Source organism: Macaca fascicularis, chromosome 5, assembly GCF_037993035.2.
Source record: "Macaca fascicularis isolate 582-1 chromosome 5, T2T-MFA8v1.1".
Lineage (NCBI taxonomy): Eukaryota > Metazoa > Chordata > Mammalia > Primates > Cercopithecidae > Macaca > Macaca fascicularis.
Genome location: NC_088379.1, coordinates 181,000,900 through 181,025,978, shown reverse-complemented (window position 1 = coordinate 181,025,978; position 25,079 = coordinate 181,000,900). Strand labels below are relative to the sequence as shown.

The window sequence follows — 25,079 nt, the reverse complement described above, 5'->3', positions numbered from 1 at the left end:
TCCATAATTCCATCTTACTTTTATAATAGGTTTTTCTAGTTCGGTGAAAAATGATGTTGCTGATTTGGTAGAAGTAACACTGAATCTGTAAACCTCTTTGGGCAGTATGGCCATTTTAATGATACTGCTTTTTCCCATCCAAGAGCATGGGATTTTTTTTGCTTGGATCATCTCTGATGACTTTCAGCAGTGTTTTGTGGTTCTCCTCACAGAGATCTTTCACCCCCTTGGTTAGATATATTCCTAAGTATTTTGTTGTTGTTGTTGCAGCTGTTGTAAATGTAAAACGTAAGCTATTGTAAATCAAGACTGTGTTCTTGATTGGGCTCTCAGCTTGAGTGTTATTGGTGTATATAAATGCTACTTATTTTTGTACATTAATTTTGTATCCTGAAACTTTACTGAAGATGTTTATCAGTTCCAGGAGACCTTTGCTTGAGTTCTTGGGTTTTCTAAGAAAAGAATCACATCATCAGCAAAGAGAGATAGTTCAATGACTTCTATTTGGATACCTTTTATTTCTTTCTCTTGCCTGATTGCTCTGGCAAGGACTTTCAATATTATAGGAATAGGAGTAATGAGGGTGGGCATCATTGTCTTATTCCAGTTCTCAGCAGGAATGCTTCCAGTTTTTGCCTGTTCAGTATGAACTATTTTTCAAACTAGCTAAATCCTAGGTTCTGTAAAAGCTATGTTTGAAACTTGGTAAAATACCAGTCAAAAAGTTTACCAGAATGTGTGCACAGTTGTACTTATAAATTGTGTATAAAAGAGCTTTTAGGAAACCACTGAATTTTGTCCTTTGGAAATAGACAATCTGTATTTTATAAATGTATATTTTTTTATAGACTACATTTTTTAAAATTGAAGTGTATCTGTGAGTTGTTTTTCCAGTATACATTATGTGGTTAATATTTGAAGACAGGAGACAATGAGAAATGAAAAAAAGTAAACATCCTCTTCAACATAAAGTCAGTCTCATGTTTCTCGAAGTTTTGTAATTGCACTTAATACATGTGGATAGCTAGTCTCTTTTGACGGTTTCTTTTCCTAGGCTTTGACCTGAACATGCCCTACCTCACACTTTAATGTAATGACAATACATTATATTTTGGCTATAATTCACAAACTTTTCACACATGCCATAATCCTCATAACTGTGCCCTACATAAGGTAATGGTATTATGTTATGCTTCCTTTGTAGAGAAGAAATAAGGCTTTAAACTGCAGAGGCATTTGCTTAAGGTTATTGATCTTAGAGGAAAGTAAAAATGTGAGCCCTGGTCTTCTGACATTGCTTCTGACATCACGCATTCTTACCATTTCTGAGATTTTGTTTCTTTATATTATGAAACAGGCAGTGTCCTTTGTCCAGAGCTAATATCTGTATTGGGTTGCAGTCTGTCTTTCAGAGTCTTTGTACCAACCCCAGCAAGACGTGGATTATCTTAATATTTTCTGTGTGGCTTTTTCCCCATCTTCATGACAGCCTAAACAAACTCAATACTGACCATTTCATCGAGTCAATATCATTACTAGCTTGTATGCCATATGAAGACAGATTGATTTCATCTTCAGAATTTAGATAAATGCCAGCACATGGCAGTTTCTTAATGAATAGTCATGGAAAGGAGAATAAAAGGAAGAAGGAAAAAGGAAAGGAGAAAGTGAGGGAACTCAAACTTAAGTGAATGGAATTTGTCACCATTTTCAATGCAGGATGTTACCTGTTCTAATTGTCCCTATCTGAATGTTGTGGGTGCATGTGCACTGAATAAGTGTTAATGGATATTGATTCTGGAGTTAATTTTCAAAGAACAAGTGAAGACAGAAAATCAATACTGTCCAAAGTTGAATCTATAAGAAATACCTTTCATTCCTTCTTCTTAATCAGACGTATTGTGCCTTTTCCCAATTTCTTTTAGCTTCATAAAATTGGCATTAGAACACCACTCCTGCATGCTCTGCCAAATAAAAATATTTTATATGCTTCCCTATTTTTTTTCTTTTCTTTTTTCTTTTTTTTTTTTTTTTTTGAGAAAATGTCTTGCTCTGTCACCCAGGTTGGAGTGCAGTGCTGCGTGCGATCATAGCTCACTGCAGCCTAAAGCTCCTGGACTCAATCGATCCTCCTGCCTGAGCCTCCTGAGTAGCTGGGTCTACAGGTGTGTGCCACCATGCCTGGCTAATTTTTGTATTTTTTGTGGAGATGGGGTCTAGCCATGTTGCTTGTCCAGGATGGTCTGGAATTCCTGGGCTTAAGTGATCCTCCCGCCTCCGCCTCCCAAAATCCTGGGATTACAGATGTGAGCAATCATGCTGGTCCTATGTGTTTCTTTTTAACTAGAATCAGTTAATGGCTGCTAATGTATTCAAGTATCTTTTTCATGTCTTATTAACTTGAAGGTCACTTTCCTTTAAGTAAAGAACACTGCTTTTTCACCTTTCGATTCTCCACTTTTAACTGAATACATTTTTAATCTTAATATTTTAAACTTTCTGAGCCAATATTCAAAAAAATTTTTTTTTTTTTTTTTTTAAGGAGACAGAGTCTCACTTTGTCACCCAGGCTGGAGTGCAGTGGTGCGATCTTGGCTCACTGCAACCTCCGCTTCCTGGGTTCAAGCGATTCTCCTGTCTCAGCCTCCTGAGTAGTGGGATTACAGGCATGCGCCACCACGCCTGGCTAATTTTTGTATTTTTAGTAGAGACGGGGTTTCGCTATGTTGGCCAGGCTGGTCTCAAACTCCTGACCTCAAGTGATCCGCCTGCCTTGGCCTCCCAAAGTGCTGAGATTATAGATGTGAGCCACTGCAACTGGCCCAAACATTATTAAACATTGTTTCTTTGTGTATTTAAGATTGAATGCTCCATATGGTACCTCAAAGTGTGTGTGGCGAACAGAAAACATCGCAGACACCAGATATGGGAACTATAACTGACAAGGAGATTACTCTCTGTTTTCTCTCAAGCAGACCAGAAAATTATCAAGTGTTAGATGGTGTCACAGGAAGGGCTGTGACTAATATAAAACTGAGAATCAGTACCTGCTGAAAACAGCCACTCTGGACTTTAGATCTTCACCCTTACAGATACTCTGCATGGATGCTTGTGTCCTAAATCCTTTACATCTGTTTTAGTTAACAAAGGTAAGAATAGTTAAACAAAAAATAGAAATCTTGCTTTTGTGCATGCACACAACTGGCTTATTCATACATAGGCTACTAGAGGATTCTGACAGGAGGGTTGATCTGTCTCCAGCGATGGGAAATCTATTTTCCTGCTGTCACTGTAAAGCAAGGAAAAGAGAAGGAAGCAGCTCCCATAGTGAGTGAGGTCTCCTGTTTGGAGACAGTTGGACAAAGGCATAGTATCTGCAGGACACCCGCTGTGCTGCCAGCATGGACGGGATGACACCTTGGCATGTAAAACTGGAGTTGAGGCCAGCACATCTGGGACTCCTGACTTTCTGTGCTTTCTGCTCTGAAGACATACTTCCGCAAATATGTTTGATTTTCATTAAAAGTATCAACACAAAACACCCTAACTGCCGTCAGAGCCTAAACCTCCCATGAGCATGAGTAAATGGTTAAGTGGTGATAAAACTATCTGTGGCTAGAGCCGTGGGGAGGAGAAGGATTATGTGTAAAATGGTTCTTACATTAAGTCCTTGTCCATGGTGCAGATCAGATTTTCTCCTCGGCAGCTGTTGTCCTCAGACTAGAGAACACAGATTGTTGATTTCATTCCTTGTGTGGATTTGTGACCCTTTGAAAATTTCAAGCTGGCAGTTGGTAGATAGAACAGTGTGAACAAAGCGGGTAAAAAGAATGCAAGGACCAGAAAAGTGACATTTTATAAGAATAGTAAATGCCCAGTTCTTACATACATGCCAGGAACTGTTTTAAACAAGTACCATTATAAACTCATTTAATCTTTACGAAAACCTTATGATGTAGGTGCTGGTGATGAGAGATCTGTTTCTGTCTTCCTTATTTGATATTCACTGGTTTAGATTTGTTCGCATGTGGTGTTGACTAGCAATCTAGTACATTGGAAAGAGTCCAAGTCAGAAGCAGACAATCTTGGTTCCTATCTTGTTTTGCTGAGAGCCCTGTGAGCCACTTTGAGAATACCACCTACCCTCTCTCAACCTGTTTCTTCATCCACAAAATGGAGGAGTTAGACAGGATCACTGGTTTTTGAACCTTTTCTAAAGCCATTGGCCCTTTCTTTTGCGGTGATCTGGAAGGTCATTTTGTAAAGCTGAGAGTGGAAGCTACCCTGATGGGAGACAGAGCCCACACTTTGCCAGCACACTCTGAGGTAGCTTTATTGAGCTCCTTGGGCTCTTTGAAGCCATTTGTAAATGGCTAAAGAAAATGATTTCTACATCCACTTTTAGCTCTGAATGCTGAATAATGCTATGCACATTTATTTTGACTTTTGGTGAACCAGTTTCCTGCCAGAGAAACTTTTAGCACAAAGAACCCAAGTTACCTTTTGTGAATTTCTCATGCCCATGACCTCAGTCACCCTATTCCAGAACATGGATGTACTTGACCGAACTCAGAACAACTGCACTGAGTCACCAAATAATGTGTAATGATCATTATGTTAGGACACTTCCTGTGGCCTTGCAGGTGGTATTTCACTTAACTCACTTTCTTTTAAGGACCGCCTAAGGTCACTTAAAGAATGCTGTTGGCAATTTTCTTCCCAGCACTCTGGAGCACTCGTCTATCTCCGTATTTTCACATCCTCTCCACCAAACACACTTTCATATGAGGAAAGTTCCTAAGTCATCTTGGATGCTCTGTTACTCCTCAGCACCCATGGGAGACGAACTAAAGTCTCTTATTGCCCTCAGTGGTAGAGCAGACATACCGCAGATCTGCCCAGTGAGGGAGAGCAGACAGTCCCAGTAAGACTGCAGGTTGGAATAAAGAACAGCAGGGTAAGAAGAGCCAAGTACTTTCTCTTCCCTTCTCATATTGGGAGTGTCCCATTTTCTGTTAACCTCTTCCTCTCTTTTAAAATCGTTTTACCTGGGTTCTTTAAGTTAATTAGTATTTTCTTGATCACAAAACATGCCTCAACTGGGAAAAAGGAACAGAACTTCTTTTACAGAGTTTAATACAAGATTTTAAAACATAAACCTGTATAGGCCGGATGCTGTGGCTCACGCCTGTAATCCCAACACTTTGGGAGACTGAGGCACGCAGATCACTTGAAGTGAGGAGTTCAAGACCAGCCTGGCCAACATGGCGAAACCCCATCCCTACTAAAAATACAAAAATTAGTTGAGTGTGGTGGCCCGTGCCTGTAATCCCAGCTACTTGGGAGGCTGAGGCAGGAGAATTGCTGGAACCTGGGAAGCAGAGGTTTCAGGGAGCCGAGATCACACCGCTGCACTCTAGCCTGGGCGACAGAGCAAGACTGTCTCAAAAAAACAAAACAAAACAAAATGTAAACATGTGTAACCACCATTCAAGTCATGAAATAGAACCCCAGAAGCCTTCAGGTATCCCTTTTCAATCACAATACCTTCTCCTCCCATCAAGACAGAGTGACTAGTTCTTATAGTAATCGTTCTCTTGCCTTTCTTTAGTTCAGCTCCTATGCATACATCTCATATTGACATGGTTTAACCTGTTTTTGAACCCTATATTAATTGAATCATTCTCTAAATATTCTTTTGTTATTTACTTTTACAATGAACAGTATGATATAATTGTCTACATATATCTAGGTTCATTTATTTTCAATAATGTAAATTCCATAACCAATTTGGGGCAATTATGAACAGTATTTCTATAAAAATCTAGTATAAATAAGTTTTCATAGCTCTAGAAGTGAAATGTCCAGGTCATAGGGCCTGTGTGTCTCCATTTCTAAGACAGTGTTGCCCTGTTTTCCAATGTGGCTGTATCTGTGGTGAAACCCCAGCAGGTTATGAGAATTCACGTATTGTCAGTACTCTTAATATTTGCCAATCTGGGCTGGGTACAGTGGCTCACACCTGTAATCCCAGCTCTTTGGTAGGCTGAGGTGGGTGGATCACTTGAGCTCAGGAAACCAGCTTGGCAATATGGCAAAACCCCATCTGTACAAAAAATACAAAAGTTAGCCAGGCATGGTGATGTGCACCTGTAGTCCCAGGTACTTGAGAGGCTGAGGAGGGAGAACCACCAGAGCCTGGGGAGGGTGAGGCTGCAGTGAGCCTTGATCACGCCACTGCACTCCAGCCTGCATGGCAGAGTGACTCAACCTCAAAAAAATAAAAAAATAAAATAAAATTGCCAATATGGTGGGCATGTGGGAGTATATTATGGTTTAATTTTCATTTCCCTAACTAATAATGCCATTTTAATTTTTGTTGACCACTTGTACTTCTTCTTTTGTGATGTGCTTGCCAAATATTTTGCCTTCTATTCTATTGGGCCGTCTGCCTTCCCCCTTTTTAAAATTGAGTATTACAAGTTATTTTGTATCCTAAAATTGTAAGAAAATGAAAACATTTAGAAGAACTATTTACAAATATCTTCCGTGGCTTGACTTTTCACTTTTTATTGGTGTTTCCACTGCTGAACAGAAACTCTTAATTTAAAAATAGTCACATTTACAAATTTTTCCCACTTCAATTAAGACTTTTTGTGGAATTCATCTTAAAAATCTTTTGGTACTTCAAGGTAATGGAAGTATTTTTTTTCCATATTCTTAAAGTATTCCTTTGCAATCATCCACTTGAAATTAATTTTTTGTATCGTTTAAGTCTACTTTTCACCAAATGCACAGTCAATTATATTCACACCATGTATTGGAAAGTGGGTTCTATATTTCATAATCTGTAGTCACTACAGTGCCCAGTTTGTGTAAGTCTAGCGTTTATTCATGCATGAGTCTGTTTATGGGCTCTTATCAATTACATTGCTCTGGACCTATACTATACTAAACTGATTTCTGTAGCTTTAAAATAGGTCTTCATAGAACAAGCTCTCCCACATTCTATTTTTTCGTAGTTTTGGCTATTCTTGGCAATTTGAAATTCCATGTATCAACTTTAGAAGTAATTTCTGTGGTTCGCAGAATACTTGTTGCATTTTTGTTGGAATTCATTGAACCTATAAATCATTTATTTGAAGAATAATTTACAACTTTGTAATACTTGGCTTTTCAATCATAAATGTGATATAGTTTCTCATTTATATAGGTTTTATTGAATGCCTCCCAATAATGTTTTATTATCCCCGGGGAGATCTTATATATATTTGTTGAATTTATTCATAGGTAACAGATTGTTTTATGCTACCATAAATAATATCTTAATAAATTTTTATGTTTTCAACCTGTTTGTCAAGGGCAGAAAGAAATATATTAATTTTTGTATATTAACTTCATACCAAAGAACTTTTCTAAGCTCTCTTATTAATTCTAATAGGAATCTATGGGTTCTATAGGGATTTTTTACGTGGAAAGTTATATTATTTGTGAATAATGAGAGTTTTGTTTCCTTTCTAAATGTTATACCATTTGTATTTCTTCTTCTTTCTTTATTCTATGGATTAAAACGTCCTGTACGATGTTGAATAGATTGGTGGTAGGGAGTGTTCATTTTTGTTTTTCAGTTGAGAGGGAAAGCCTTCAACATTCTGTCATTAACCATCATGCCTTCTGAAGGTTTCTGTTTTGTTTGTGTAGCTACCCCTTACCATTCTTAAGGAAGTTTCTCACTTCGAGCTGTGCACACATCTGGACATTCAGTATACGGAGGAGAGTTTGCTTTGAACATGCATTTTTTAGAAAGCATTCCCCATATCATTATTGGTGTAGTTCATGTTTCAGCTTTAATATCTGGGAAACAGTTCATAGCACCTGAACTCACTAAATAAGCAACTGCACTGTGGTGTGAACTGTCTACACTTGTACTCTGTGGTCATGGCTAGTGCTGTGATACTGGTTTAAATGAAATTATCTTTCAGAGTCCATTCCTTACATCCTGAATACATGCACTGCATGTATCTGATGGATGGTCTGAAAGATTCTTCTTTTTCTTAAGATAAGATTTAAAAAAAAAAACTTTATAGAAGATTGCCTCAGAAAATCTCGTTGAATAGCATGCTTCTTCCTTTCTCCCTATTATCTCTTGACCCATAAATAGTCTTATAGTAGCTGTAAAAGCCTTTCTCCTTACGGTTAAAATTAAATACAGTAAAACATTTCCCCCACTTCTTCCAATTCTGATATTTTAATGGCAACACAGCAAGTTCTAATTAGCCTAAGTTAAATAACCATTACTAATTTTACACCAAGATCAACATGGGGGATTTCCTTTTTTTTTTTAATCTGTGTAATTTTTTTAAAATATACTTTAAGTTCTAGGCTACATGTGCACAACGTGCAGGTTTGTTACATAGGTATATATGTGCAATGTCGGTGTGCTGCACCCATTAACTCGTCATTCACATTAGGAGTATCTGCTAGTTCTATCCTTCCCCCCTCCGCCCACCCCACGACAGGCCCCAGTGTGTGATGCTCCCCACCCTGTGTCCAAGTGTTCTCACTGTTCAATTCCCACCTGTGAGTGAGAACATGCGGTGTTTGGTTTTCTGTTCCTGCAATAGTTTGCTTAGAATGATGGTTTCCAGCTTCATCCATGTCGCTACAAAGGACACGAACTCATCCTTTTTTATGGCTGCATAGTATTCCATGGTGTATATGTGCCACATTTCCTTAATCCAGTTTATCATTGACGGACATTTGGGTTGGTTCCAAGTCTTTGCTATTGTGAATAGCGCCACAATCAACATACCTGTGCATGTGTCTTTATAGTAGCATGATTTATAATCCTTTGGGTATATACCCAGTAATGGGATGGCTGGGTCAAATGGTATTTCTAGATGTAGATCCTTGAGGAATTGCCACACTGTCTTCCACAATGGTTGAACTAGTTTACAGTCCCACCAACAGTGTAAAAGTGTTCCTATTTCTCCACATCTTCTACAGCACCTGTTGTTTCCTGACTTTTTAATGATTGCCATTGTAACTGGTGTGAGATGGTATCTCATTGTGGGATTGATTTGGATTTCTCTGATGGCCAGTGATGACGAGCATTTTTTCATGTGTCTGTTGGCTGCATAAATGTCTTCTTTTGAAAAGTGTCTGTTCATATCCTTTCCTCACTTTTTGATGAGGTTGTTTGATTTTTTTCTCGTAAATTTGTTTAAGATCTTTGTAGATTCTGGATATTAGCCCTTTGTCAATATGGGGGATTTCTTTGTGTTTCATTATGTTTGCATAGCTTCATAATGTATCTCATCACTTCCTGGTAATGAATAATTAAGTTTATCTGGAAACTCCTGAAGAGCTGGGTTTAGGGGACAGATTATAAAGAGGGTGGTGGCTGAGGTGAGGCCTGGGTCATCTTTTTTGTTATTGGTGCTGTTGTTGTTGAGATAGGGTCTCTGTTGCTGAGGTGGCAGTGCAGTGGTGCAATCATAGCTCACTGCAGCCTTGAACTTTTGGGCTCAAGTGATCCTCCTGACTTGAGCCTGTAGGGTGCCTGTAGTCCCAGCTACTCAGGATGAGTCCTGACATCCTGAGTATCTGGGTTTACAGGCACATGTCACCATGCCCAGCTAATTTTTAATTTGTGTGTGTGTGTGTAGAGATGGGGGTCTCGCTATATTGTCCAGGCTGATCTCAAACTACTGGCCCCAAGTAATCCTCCCACCTCCTCCGTCTCCAAAAGTATTAGGATTACATGTGTGAACCACCAGGCCCAGCCCCTGGGTCATCTTAACTCAAATGACTGTTTACAGTTTGGCTATTTTCACTTGGTAGTAGGATAAAATTGAGTTTTATCAAAGAGATAGCCACCGTTAAAGGAAGAGTCAGTGCCTCCCTGTACTACATGTGAGGTCCTGTTTCCAAACAGCTGTTCCAGATTTAAATCATACATAGAAATTGAAGCAGTAATTGGTCTATTAAAAACAGCAGTATTTTTATTCAGTGCTATAGGTGTATGTAGCTATGCATGTAAATGCGGTTTATGTGGTATGCCCTGTACATCAATGAATTTGTGCTTTGATGTGTGTATCACACCAAACTTATACTTGAAAGATGTCACTTCTGTAGACAAGATTATGGCTATAATTTTATTCCAGCTCTCCTTAATGCTTGAGTCTGAAAAAAATTTTAGGCACAGTGTTTTGAAAATCATAAATATATATCATTCAGAGTAGAAGCGGGACATATGGGATTATAAAAAAATTAAAAGAACGAAAGAAAGTGAGCAAAGAAACATAGAAATGGTGAGTCAAATACAAAGCACAAAACTAATGTAGGAAAAATAAATCCAAAATACATCAGCAATTAAATAGCTATAAATTGAATGGTTTTTCCAGTTAAAAGATTACAATGTTCAGATTGAATTTTTGTAATATCCAGCAACATATTTTTAGAAATGACCTGCCTAAAATGTAAGGATTCAGAAAGGTCGAAAATAAAAGGATCAAGAAAGATATGCCCAAGGGAAATGCCAACTAAAAGTGCTGTTGCTGTATTAATATGAGAAAAATAAGACTTTAAGGAACCAAAAAAACTGCCCGTGCGGTGGCTCATGCCTATAATTCCAGCATTTTGGGAGGTCGAGGCAGGCAGATTGCTTGAGCTCAGGGGTTTGAGACCAGCCTGGGCAACATTGTGAAACCCCATCTCTACTAAAAATACAAAAAATTAGCCAGGCATGGTGGCGCATGCCTGTAATCCCAGCTACTTGGGAGGCTGAGGTGGGAGGATCATTTGAACCTGGGAGATGGAGGTTGCTGTGAGCCGAGATTGCACTGCTGCACTCCAGCCTGGGCAACAACAGAGTGGGACCTGTCTCCAAAAAAATAAAAAGTAAAAATAAAGGAAAACAACTACTAGATGCCACTATATAATGATAAGAGGTTGAATTTACTAAAAAGCTGTAACAATTCTTATTCACATAATTGCTTTAAAATATAAAGTTCAAAAATTGACCTAAGTTTTAAGGAAAAATATTTTAATCGAATCATTTTGGTCATTGATTGGTTAAGCGGACAAACATGCTCATTATATAAACATGTAGCATAATTTAAAAAGGTAGACCTAATTGATATATGGAACTTCATATCCTCATTCTTTTCATGGACGTTTTGAACATTTGTAAAAGTTCAGTATACACAGGACCATAAAGCATGTCTCAGTAAATTTTAAATTTCTAATATTATAAAGTCCAGAGGTTGACAAACTTTTCCTGTAAAAAATTAATGAGTAAATATTTTAGTCTCCTGGGTCAACTTTGTGGGACTAGTTGAGAACAGTCCCAATTTTGCAGATGTTATGTAAAAGAAAATAGAGATAATATACAAACAATTGAGTTTAGTTCTGTTACAATAAAACTTTTATTTACAAAAACAGGTGATAGGCTAAATTTGGTCCATGAGCCATAATTTGCTGACCTCTGATTTGGAACATATAACTGGCCTCAGTAATTTTAATGGGGAAATCATTAACAAAATGTAATTAGAAAAAAACATTTATTCGGAAGTTAAGAAAAGATATTAAAGTAACTCATAGGTCAAGAAATCAAAATTATGTAAAGAATAAAACAATCACTTTCCACAAATTGATGAAGAAAATAAGAAAGCTGCAAGCAGAAATTAATAAGGTGAAAAATGAAGACAGGAAGAATCAACAAAGCCAAAGGATGGTTCTTTGAAGGACTAGTATGATTAGTAAACCTCGTCCAAACTTGTCATTGTAAAAGAGGTACAAATAACAGCTGGATTTAGGAAGATAATATAATAGCAGATATCACTGAGATGTTTACAATAAGTGATTATTATATAACAACATAATGCCAATAATTTTGAACATTAAGACAAAGTGGACAATTTTCTAAATAACACAACTGATCTAAGCTGAGTTTAGAAGGCAGAACTTAAATAGTTGTAAATTCAAATATGTATATGTATAAGTAGTTTTTAAAATTCCTCAAAAGAACTCCAAAAGCAGATTATTTTACTAGTGACTTCTACCAAGCATTACAGGTGGAAATATTTCTAGTATGTGAACCACAATAATAGAGAAAATAAGAGACTAGTCCCCAACTCCTGTCATGAAGTGAAGTATAACTAACCCTGCCATCTGTGGTGGCTCCGTATTGTGTCAGCTTGGTTATGTTGGATCTGTTTCCCTTTTTGTGTTGTTCCGAGTGAGACTGGCTGGAAGAAAAGGTAATGTAAGAGTTGGATGGCAGTGTGAGGAAGCTGCCAATGGGATTCTGAATTTTGGTGTAGGGTACCAGGTGCCGTGGGTGTTTGCACATGTCACTGGTCATTTAGCAACATACAGAGGTAAAGCTTGTCCTCGTCTTGCCAGATCTTCCCCTTGACCCTTCCAGAACCCAGGCCAGGTATATGTGTAGTTTTGTGGTGAAGGCCACCCTTTTCTCCTTAGGTCGTCTATATCATTGAGGACAAAGATGGTGATAGACAGACACATTCCTGATTTTTTTCCCCATAAGTTCGAGATAATCTTTGCTCTCCCCAGACCATTTCTTAGTCAGCTCTATTGCTGACTGCCAGACAGGCAACCTATGTTGACTTTAAGCACAACATCAGACACAAAGACAACAGCCTCACAGGAACTTATTAATCAACTTCTGCAAATGTAGAAGGTATAATTGGTATAATAAATCTCTTGTTCCGTAACATCCAGAGTGATTAAACCTTAACTGATACATTACGAGAATATGAAAGGTCACTACGAGGAAGGAATATTATAGGTCAATCTCACTCATGAATATAGCTGCAAAATCTTAAATAAAAGATCAGCAAATAAGCTTTCTAAGAAATCTGTTGTGGTAAGGTATCCTGTTTTAAATAACATCCTGTCCCATTAATTGAGCAGAAAAATAATATTTTATTAGGAGCTACAAAGTTGTTTTTGTAGAACCCAATCAAACCTGTAAAAGTTACCTTGGGATTATTTTGAAGCAAATCTCAGACAGATCACCTAATGAATAAGGAAAGAATGGATTAGAGGAAGGCCAGAATGAATGTGAAGAGAAAAACCATTATACATATAGTTTTTATATATATATGTATATTATATATATAATAACTATTATAGTTATAGTTAATAACCATTATATAGAAATACTATAATGGTAACTTGGCCTAGGCCTTTGATTCAAGTATGATGGTATTGGAAATAAAGGAATATAGGCATTGTCAAAGAAAATTTGGAGAGACATTGACATGATGAAGTAATGGATTAAATTATACACACTTTCACATCAACATCTGAAAACCTTGGGGTAATCACAATTTAATTTATCAAGGCATTTTCAGTATAAGACATGATAGTACATTATGATACATTTAAGAACTGTACTGGCCAGGCGCGGTGGCTCACGCCTGTAATCCCAGCACTTTTGGGAGGCCGCGGCAGGCGGATCATGAGGTTAGGAGTTCCAGACCAGCCTGGCCATCGTGGTGAAACCCCGTCTCTACTAAAAATAACAAAAATTAGCCATACGTGGTGGCATGTGCCTGTAATCTCAGCTACTCAGGAGGCTGAGGCAGGAGAATCATTTGAACCCAGGAGGTGGAGTTTGCAGTGAGCCACTGCACTGCAGCCTGGGAGACAGAGCGACACTCCGTCTCAAAACAAACAAACTAACTAACTAACTAACAAAAACTGTACTAAATCCTTTGTCTGTTAATCTGGAATTAATCTAGGGAAAAACTTAAAAGTGCTTCATTCAACCCAGCAACCCAGGAAACTTGCACCTAGGGACTGTCATCTGGCTTCATCACCATCGGCAACACCTTTGAGAACCCAGGGACCGTTGAGAAGGCTATTCTGGAGAGTTCTGTGCTTCCAGAGTACTGCTGCTTTAAACTATTCCAAAATCTGTGGCTTCTTCCAGACCCGTTATTCTTTAATTTTCTTATTTCTACTCTTTTAAGTACTTTCCCTCTGTAAATTTTTTGACTGTTATATGAAAATGGCTGGTCTGTTATACTATATGATGTCAACCAGCACTGATTTCTTTGCCACGGGTAGACACACCCATGATATAGGTTTAATGTCTTTTGAGTCCACAGCTCTTCAGGTTGTGGGGTTTTTTTGGTGGTTGTTTCATTTTCATGGGCTGTTTTTGCTTGTTTGCTTGCTTTTATTTGTTTTCTTCTTTGTTTTATTTTGCATACAAAGGGGCAAACTTACTCTAGTATGCCAAGATGCTGTTTTGTGTACACCATAGGCACCAAGTAACAATGAACCATGAACATTTGTGGGGTTTACCAATAAGTAAGGTGCTTTTGAGTTGTAAGTTTTCAATTTGCTATTTAACTTTACCCGTCAGTAGAAAGACAAGATTAGAAGAAGAAAGCATGCGTGGTGCATTTATATCTACGTTATAGCACCGATAAGAATAATGCATAAGCTAACATTAACTGAGGACTGGCTGTGTACCAGGCGGTGCTCTGATTCATGTACTAATTCTACAGTTATGTATTCATCACAAATTCTGTGAAGTAGGTGCCACTGTTAACCTTATTTTCCAGATAATGAAATTAAAGCACAAAGAGATTGAGTAATTTTTTTAGGTAACAAATTTAATATTTGGCTGAGCTGGGATATGGACCCACCATTGGCAGTATGATTGCAGGGCTGAGGCTCCTGACAACTATCCTATACGGGAATAAATAGTTCTGTTTATAGCTCTCCTGTAAAGTCATTTGTTATATCAAATGTAGGTAAACTGCTGATGCAAGTGAAATTTGTAAGAAGTGACATCAATGAGAGCTACTTTTATTTCTGTGTATTTTGGTTACAAATAAAATTGGCATTTTTAGGAAGTATATATTTTCTTATAAATATTGTATGTTCAGCAGAAATCTGCAGAAAGGTCAAGTCCTATTTTCAAAAATAGAATCAATATTTTTGGTTAGATTTTTGCTTATTTAATTTTTTTCTTTGCAATGACATCTTTCTTTTTAATATTTTTCATATCAAGGACGTGAAATAATTTTGTGTTTTGTTGTCATTGTCTTGTTTTTTTGAGACAGAGTCTTCCTCTGTTGCTCAGGCTGGAGTGCAGTGGCATGATCTCAGCTCACTGCAACCTCTGCCTCCCGGTTCAAGCGATTCGCATGTCTCAGCCTCCTGAGTAGCTGGGATGACAGGCACGTACCACCTTGTCCAGTTACTTTTTGTATTTTTAGTAGAGACGGGGTTTCACCATGTTGATCAGGTTGGTCTCAAACTCTTGACTTCAGGTGATCTGCCTGACTCAGCCTCCCAAAGTACTGAGATTACAGGCCTGAGCCACCACACCCGGCCAAAATTTGTTAATTTCACAGTTCACATGCCAACCAAAGGCTTTCAAGGATACCATGTTAAGGATAACAATAGCAAAAATTGTTTTTGCTTTCCTTTTCCACAGAATTCTTTTGTGCTTCATAAAAATCTTAGTATAAAAATGTACTGTCTATAGTAAAGTCATGCCCTCTGTTTTAGGACTCACTATTTTAGGGTGCTACCTACAATTTATTTACCATCAGTGAAAACGATATGTAAATCAAATATTTTATGGACAATGTTAGCAGTTAAGGGACCATCCCTACAACCTAACTATGGGAATTTGCTAAGTTTGTCATGACTCTGAGAACCTTTGACTCTCAGGCTTACGAGGATGGCTTGATTAAGGTTCACGCAATTCTAAAAGTCTCCCAAGAGCTTAAGGTTCAACTGGGCAGCAACTATTTTCACCTGTGTGTCCCCAGGACATAAAACATGTTAGGCACCTGATACATATTGAGCGAATGGGTAAATGAATGACTGACATTTCACCTCCTTCATTCATTACACAAATAAAAATTAATAAACCTTGGTACAGTTTATGATGGTCCCTCATGATTTAAGGATTTAGATATTTTGAATTAAAATTGTACTTTGTTATTTATTTCTGCATGGAGGGATTATTTGTGCCTTAAAAAAATCATCAATCTTATTCAGTGTAGTTAAAATATTCCCAAAGCAGGAATACCTTTTCTAACATTACACAAGATATTTTAAACATTTTGAGAACCTTTAGCTCTCAATATTGACAAACATTTGAGTAGGATAGAAATCATCCTGAAGTAACAGCTAAAGGAAAAGTAATGTTTATTGTTGGTTCAATATCCTGGATATTGGGAACAGATATATTTTCCTCAACAGAAGCCCTTTATCATTTTGTTTCAGGATCTATAATAAAAATATATTTCGTGAAACCATATGACATTATTATTTTAAACTATATTTAATTGGATTTTATACTATGCTTACAGTGTTTTTACTTGTATCAAAGTTGACAAAGTTGAAAAGGCCTTCTTATATAACATTTATTCTCAAAGCCTTACACACACATACTGATAAAATATCGTTCACCACAGTATTTAGGCCCTGATGGTAAATGTGTGGTTTTGTAATGATCTCAATCATATTTTCTCAAATTATGATTTTTCAGAGCGTTGTATCCTTTACCTAACCATTCAATCCCAATCACTCACTTCCACCCATATTTTCTCTAATTGTAATTTTTTTCAGACCCTTGTAACCTGTCCTAACCACTCCATTCTCTCCTGTAGGAGAGGAGACATCACACACCACAAGATTGACATCTGTAGTTTCCCAGCAACCTTTATACAAGAAATGCATGACCCTTGAAACAAAGGTTAACTGTTGGATAACAACTGCCCAATTTTTTTCCAAGATGCTTATGTCAGGCTTACCCTCAGACCTCATCTGCCCTCACTCACTATCACTAGGCCAACAGATTTAGGTACTCATGTTTAAGTAAAGTAGAATAAAAAATAAAATGGAGCAAGAACTGAGCTCAGATATGACTCCTAAAGGTTGTATGAGTGCATGGCCTTGTAAAGAAACCCAAAGCAACACAACCTCTGAGAACTGAATAATGGCTCGTTCCAGATGCGTCTTTGCAATGGTGGAAATTTGGCACTAACAGGTAAAAGAAAACCTTAGGATTTCTTTGTGATGGTTTAAGGAGAAGGTTTTATTTTTTACTTAGTGAGCCCTTAATAGTAATTTTGGAGTAAACATTCATTTTTTCTAAGGATAGGAATCTTACACTTTTAAAAAGACATTCTGAAATAAAAAGATGATCACAGACTTTTGCCCTGAGATAAAAGGACTTAAAAGTTATATCAACTTACGTATCATTATTGAAGGCAGTTTGTGAACTGAGCTGCTCTTCAGAAAATAAAAATTATCAACCTGTATTTGTTAATATTATGGTATTGCTGTTTTTGTGATTATGATATTGTGGTTATAATTATGAAGAATACTCATCTTTTAGAAATAATACTAAACTATTTATGGATGAAATTATATACTGAGATTGGCTTCAAAATAATCCTAGGAGTTTTCATGGGGAAGTGGGTGAGTTATAGATGAAACAAGACTAACTGTAAGTTGATAATTGTTGACACTGTGTATGGATATGCATGTATGTTTGAAATTTTTGTAGTAAAAAATGGGGAAAACTGCCAACCCAGATTCAGGCAGGAATATATTTATCCTGATGTTCTTTTTCTGACAGTGGAGTAACAATTACTTTTAAGTTCCCAAACTCAGGAATACACCCTCAAAAATCCATATCTGTGGATCACTCATTTGTTAATTTGTCTAAATACCACTTCTTGGAAGCAGTGAGCTCTCTAAGTTTGTGATTGGTTGTGTAAGTCAGAAAAGCTAAATTTGTGTCCCCAATATTTTAGCTTTAAAAATTGTCAGAAGGTGATCTTGCTTTCCAGTTTTTCAGAATTTCTTGAAAACGTTTATTCACTTTTAACTACGCCTTCCATAATTATGTAGGTTTCTGTCCTAACGCCTCTTAGATTTCAAATTTCTAGTTTGAAACATCTAAAAGTTTTAAGATTTCTCGGCTGCAGAAGTGTCTTCATGTCTTCGACGGTTTCCAGTGCCCTTCTTTGAAACTTTTCCAGCTTAAACATCACTTTCCCACTGAGGATTAGTGACCAAACCAGACACAGGTCCCCGTGCTTTCAGGGACATTAGCAATGGTTAAAATGGAAATAGAATAGTCCCTGTAATCCCAGCACTTTGGGAGGCTGAGGTGGGTAGATAGAATTGCCTTTGTTTCATATCCTACAAGGTTTAACATTTTATTTTAGTCCTTGTCGGTAGTAACATTAGGCCATCCCTCATCTATGGTATATCTTAGACGCTTTTTCTGAGCCATAATAATTCAGAGTCCATTATCTTCTATAGAATGTAATTCTTATTATTTTCCGAGTGTTTTATCTGATACTGGCTCTCTTTAAAACTTCTGCCTACTCATAGGGCTTAATGTTCTTCTAGATATCTCGAGATTTCGCAGTGCTCTCTTATACGTACAATCATAGCTATCCAGCATTTAAACAATTCTGTCCCTAACACGTTCACTCACTGTGCATTTATTTTTAATGAATCCATACAGCTGAGCACACAGAACATACACTGAGGACACTCAGTCTATTCACTCTTCTGTTCGTCATTTTCTAGTGAATTAACCACATACCATTTTCTTCCAATTCCATGGAGTCATTTTTAAAAATTACTTTTGCTTTTGATCCATTTAAAATTTTTAAAAGAATTAAGTATTGATAGGTTCTCCTTAGTCCACAAATTGAGCTTTCTGGTTGCAATATTCTGTCTGCAGTCATTATCAACAGACAATTTTACATTTGATTGATTTGCGGACTAAGGCTTCTCCTGAACGGACTAAGGCTTCTCCTGAAGCCCAGCACATCTCCCAGTTCAATAAGTGTGAGTTATGCTCAAATCCATTGGCTTCTTTTCTCCCCACTGCCCTGGAAATCTGTTTACTACCATTAAGGACTACAGAAAGCCTTCTTAAAGCATTCTAGGAAATTCCATGTTCGAATTACTCTTTAACAACTCTTCTAGTGCACATGGCCTAAGAGATACAGTACTTAGACCTGTGCAACAACAGCTGTATAGACTCAGTCTCTGTGATCAGAGTGCACAACCCAGTGGGGGAGACAGACATAGAAACAGATCATTATAATACACGGTGTCTAAAAGTGTTTTCAGAACAAACATTGTCACAGTACTGATGATAAAACAAAAATTGTCACAATACTTATGATAAAACTTCCTACATTTATTCTGTAGGAATATTATTATGCATTATTATGCATTCTGTAGGAATATGCATTATTCAAAAGCATAAAGCTTTTGTTGTTACAGAATAATGAGCATAAGCTTAAAATTGAAAATTTTAATTAATTTAATTTTAAACAAAAATTAAAATTTACTTTTACTGTATGGTTTGTGTAGATTACCGTACTCCCCTTATGAGTACAAACCAGGTGACAAAGAGCCAATGGGGAATGACAGTTGCTTCATGTAAATATGCTGGACTGAATAGGCCCCTTCAGTCTTTTCTAACTTCACCTAGTAATGTGCCGCCCATACAAATAGCGTGGGCCAAGCTGGCTCTGAGTTTCAGTTTCATTGGGAGTATCTGGCCTCTTCTGTGGTCATATAATATGTCTACAGCTCACGCACTCTCTTACCCTTTGTGTGTTAGTCATAGAATCTGGTCACATCCAAGCTCCTCATTTTATAGAGAAGGAAACTTTGGTGTCATTAAGCTACTTGCCCCAGGTCACACAAACAGCTGGTAGGATTAGAACTTAATTCAAGATAAGGAAAAGATATGCATGGTATTCATTAGTGATAACTTGAGGTAAACATTGGCAATGTAATATGGCAGCAAATGTCAATAGGTTAGTACCTAGGAAAGAATTATCGTCATAATTTTTTTCTCTTGCTTGTTACATGAAGACAATATCCCCAGTAATTCTTTTTCCTTTTATATACCAGAAGAAGGTAGAGCCTTAAAAATGCTGATGAAAAAAGACAGATAACAGAATCTGTCACCATATTTCAGCAAGACAGACTTCAGTATGTTAATACTCTGTAATGTGATCACCAGCTCACTTAATCCTTGGAGTCCTATCATAGTTCGGTCACTGCTCTTGATTCCATCATAGACTGTGTGCCTTTTTCAACTTTATAGGCCAGCAAAAAATACCAGGCACATGTTTGGTTTTTCCTCTCATCTTGCCAACTACCCTTTCCTCTGCCTTTTAGGGTGAACAATCTCAGCTGTATTTAAATTGACTGCTGACGTCTTTTGATTTAGAAATGACCTCTAGAAAAATCACAATAGTGAGCTGTGCCTATATAAATAAGAGGACTGTGATTTTGTACTGAAGCCAATTCTAAACTTAGATCCTTGCAAGATGAAAACATGAGCTGGTTACCAGCTGACCGTAACGCGCTTTTTATTTTATTTATTTTTTTTGAGACAGAGTCTCCCTCTGTCACTCAGGCTGCAGTGCAGTGGCGCGATCTCTGCCTCCCAGGTTCAAGTGATTCTCCTGCCTCAGCCTTCCGAGTAGCTGGGACTACAGGCACCCTATCCCCAAGTCCAGCTAATTTTTGTATTTTTAGTAGAGACGGGGTTTCACCACGTTGGCCAGGCTGGTCTCTAACCCCTGACCTCAGGTGCTCTGCCTGCCTCGGCTTCCCAAAGTGCTGGGATTACAGGCGTGAGCCAACGTGCCCAGCCCTAATGCACATCAGCCCTAATGCACATCTCATACTTGCATGTGAGGATGAAGGAGAAAGGCTAACCTAGTCACTGATCACTCCTGAACTTTCTGACTGCAATATTCTGTCTGCAGTCATTATCAACAGGCAATTTTACATTTGATTGATTTGTAGGTTATTTAAATAGGCTTTTATCTTTTAACGATAGAACTAATTTCTATCCTGTTTCGAGAAGGAAAAGCAATTATACTCACTTTTTACTTTCTATATCACACAAACAGTTAAAGACTTCCGGCTGCAGCATGTCTCTGCTTTAAAAATAGAAAATGCTCCAGCATTTCTGGCCCATCCCCCACATTGCACCTACCAGCCCTGCTCCAAGTGCTTATGAATAGAGTTCAATTTTGAAGACATTCTCAGGTTAGCACACAGGAACCTCTGTGAAAGTCTGAAGGGAAGGAAAAAATAGTTAGAAATCCAGACACTGATATTTCCTCTTGCTAGAACACTTGCAGTTATGACACCTGGCTGTCACAGACAAAAAACGTCAACCAAACTATGTCCGCAGATATTGCTGTTGAAATGAACTACATTAAGCAGGTCCTCACGAAAAGAAGGCTAGTGAGTAGAGAGGAATGTTCTTCTAAACGAAAAGCTAGCTGGGGTATTCTGACCAGTCAAGGTTAGTATGGCAGCCATTTCAAATCTGTCGGTGTCCTGAAATAAACCATATTGGCCTGTTTTGCAAATACTAACTTTAAACTGCGGGTGCTTTTCAGAATGTGGATTGAAATGTACATGTATGGCATGGCAAAGGACTGCTCTGTATTCTCGCCTTTTCGTGTATGGAAACTGCATCGGCTGCCTCATTTTTATGACTGTATATTAAACACGACTGCAAACTCTTAGCCTCTGGCTTGTTTACCTTTCTGTTTCAGCAGGTGTTTCTAAGTTGGTGTGGAAACAAGGAAAGATGCTATTAAGCAGGAAAAGACTGTTTACAGGCAATTTGGAAATTTTAAATCATGTAAATTAGACATCAAGTAGGAGGATGATTTAGGCAAGTAAATGAATAGAGCAACTTCCTTAAAGTGTTCCGACATGAAGTCATTAATTATAATGATAGAAAAATATGAAAGATATAAAGGAGAATGAGCCCAGCACCAAATAGGAGGAATTATTTTTAAAAAGGAATATGCATACATTTGCATAAGTTTCAGTAGAACACCAGTATGATAGGTGATTGATTTAAGTGTTGAAAATGCAGATTCAAGATAAAATGACTCCTGCCCCCCAAGATTGTAAGAGTTATATTTACTATGTAATAGCTAGAGCTCGAAGAATGTTACTATAAATGATTATGTTTTTCAAACATACAAAGCATATTTTCAAATAAATTAAAACACTATAATTTCAAACATTGAGAAAGCAACTGGATCCCTACTCCCCACCCCAATACACATTTCCTTTTTGTTACTTTTTAAAAACATAATTAACAACAAAATTGAGAAATATACCAGCAAGGAAAAAAGTGGTTGACTACAAAGAAGACAATTCAACAATCCAACAAATGCCTCTCCAGTGCTGAGTGTGTGCTAGGCACTATGCTAGAGGCGGAGAGCAGCAATAAACAGTCTCATCATTTCCTGGTCCTTAAAGTCCAGAAGGAATGCAATTATTACAGAAATAAAGACAATCCCGTCATTTCTTAAATGAAGGGTAAATTACCTAACAATGCACTAAATCACAGGCATTAGCAAGATAATAGAACTGTGGCAATGGCAAAAATTAAAAAAATAATTAAGTAAACTAATTCACCTGGATGAATCTCACATATCTTCAATGCAGATAGAGACTCTAAAGGAAGTTGAAAATAAGCTATTATTTTATGTTAAAAATCTAATTTTGTATACAATTTTCTTTGACATGGCTTAAATATACTGAAAATATAGAGCCAGGCCCAGTGGCACATACCTGTTATTCCAGTGACTCGGAAGGCTGAGGCAGGAGGATTGCTTGAGCCTGATTTGAAGGCTGCAGTGAGCCTTGATCACATCACTGCCATGCAGTCTGGATGACAGAGCAAGATTCTGTCTCTTAAAAAAAGAAGAAAAAAAAATGTAATGAAAAAAATGCCCCCATGCTTTGATTTAAAAGGAGAAAAAAGACAAGTCTTAGCAAACTTTCACTAGATTTAGCTTTACATTTTCTCAGTGCTATTAATGACAATGTAAATAGGATCAGTCTTGCTGGAGGTAATTTGATGGCATGTGTCAAAATTTTAGGAATTTACCCTAAGCAGATAATTATTCACAAAGATAAGTAATAATGCTTGATTTCCCAAAACTAAAAGCCACCTAAACATCATTTGATAGATGTATTGTATTAAATAAATACGTACATAATGCTCTAGCTATATGATTAAATACATATCAATCTATCATAATCACTTGTGGTAGAACTATATTTTTTCACATAGAACAATGACCATGAGATATCTTAAATGAAACAAATCGGTTAAAAACATTATGAACAGTATGATTGTATCTTGATTAAAAAATGTGTGTTTTTAGAAAAAAGTTGGAAAGATACAACCTAAAATGTTTGTAATGGTTGTATTTAGAAACAAGCATTATGATTTCTTGTGTATTTTAAATTTCATTTATTTAATGTACAACTTTTATAGTCAATATGGCATTACAGCTAATAGTACTGTATTGCTGTGTTTTGCTATTATTTCAAATATACATATTATTATATGAAAATATAGAAAACACAATTCCACAGTTCTTCCTTTTATTGAAATAACTCTCCACTTGTGTAGTCAGTTAGTTATATTTATGATGGACTCTTTGTGGATTAACAGTCCACCAAGTGCCCTATGAGTTCTAGGGTTGAAAAGAATATTGTACCCTAAAATTTCAACTGGACGTTCAAAAGAACCAAGTTTGCTTCCTGGCTTTGTCAGTTATTGTTTATAACTTGGGGCAAGTCATTTAATTGCCCTATGTCCTAATGCAATGGAAATAATAACATTGACTTTCTTAAGAACACACTGTGTTAGACACTTCTCATGTCCATGTAACCCTCAGAACACTAGAATATGTAATACAATTGCCCCCATTTTATAGATGAGGAAACTGAAACTTAGCAATGTCAAGAAACGGAGTTAGCCAATATGTGATAGAGTCAGGAGTCCAATTCAGATATGCCTCCTTTCACAGCCCTTGATTTTAACCTCATTACAAAGCTCCATATGGCCGCTCAGACAAGGTTCTAATGAATTTGGGTGTGATCGTGTGACTCTGAGCAATCATTCATGCAACATTCACTCATGTGCTAGGTATCGAGGGTATGGTAATGAATGAAATCAATTGAGTCTCGCTTTCTAAGGTCTAACATTCTAGTGATAAGTGCTGAGAAGAAAAGTAGAGCAGGGAAAGGAGACAAAGAATGAATGTTAGGGAAGGAACAGGGAGGACTTTTTAATAGAAGGTTGTCAAGAAGGCCTGTCTGATAAGGTGATATTTCAGGGAGCACTAAAGTCAGAGAACAAGTGATGTGTGTCTCAGAAAGGAGTACTTCAGAAAGAGCAAACAGAAGGTTGTGTAAGGAAAAGCAAGGAGGCCAGTATGGCTGGATGAGGATGACGGGCCTAGGAAAAAGTGCGTAGAACCCGAGATCAGAGCCTGGAGAGTTCATAGGTCATGACAAAGGTTTTGGATTTTATTCCAGGTGAGAAGGGAAGCCATTGGATTCTTTCTAGCTTCCAAAGGATTGCTTTGGCTCCCATGTTTAGTAAAGATTACTGGAAGGGCATGGGCAGAAACACACTGACTAGTTAGGAGACTTTTGCAATACATCAGATGAGAATAATGGTGGCTTGGACTAGGGTATAGTGGTGGAGGTTGAGATACAAAGTTTGGATACATTTAAATGATAGAGGCAAAATGACTTCCTGGTGTGGGCCTGGCGGTCGAGAGAAATAGAAACTAAGGATTATGCAAAGGGTTTTGGCCTTGAAGCAACTGGATGAGTGGAGTTACCATTTGCGGATCAGGAGACGTTAGGAGTAATGAATCAAGGGTTCAGTTTGGGACATGTTAAGTTGAATTACCTATTTATATATTCAAGTGGAGAAGCTGAATAGCCAAACCTAAAATTGGGGTAATCAACATGTGGATAATATTTATGTTCATGGCACTAATAGGGAGCTCCTCAAGAGTAAGTGTAGATAGATCCAAAGACTGAGCTTGGATGGTGAGGACTCAAGGTGGGGAAAGAAACCACAACAACAACAGAAAAAAACACTGGGCTAAATATAACTGACTCCTTTCGAAGAAGCATATGAAACATTCAATATAGAGTTTCCTTGACAATTATTGTGCTTA

General features: G+C 37.4%; 1 protein-coding gene across 2 annotated transcripts in view; it reads left to right on the top strand.

Moving 5' to 3' along the window:
* The window catches only part of ASB5 (ankyrin repeat and SOCS box containing 5), a 59,801-nt gene that overhangs the window by 15,274 nt on the left and 19,448 nt on the right, over positions 1–25,079 (top strand). Inside the window, exon 1 of one of the 2 annotated variants that reach the window (XM_015451052.3) lies at positions 21,082–21,370. The exons of the other annotated variant lie outside the window; for it this stretch is intronic. Coding sequence (XP_015306538.2) covers positions 21,247–21,370 — 124 coding nt within the window. The 5' untranslated portion in view covers positions 21,082–21,246. Of the gene's footprint in view, positions 1–21,081; positions 21,371–25,079 lie in introns of those variants that run through there. 2 annotated transcript variants of the gene reach the window in all.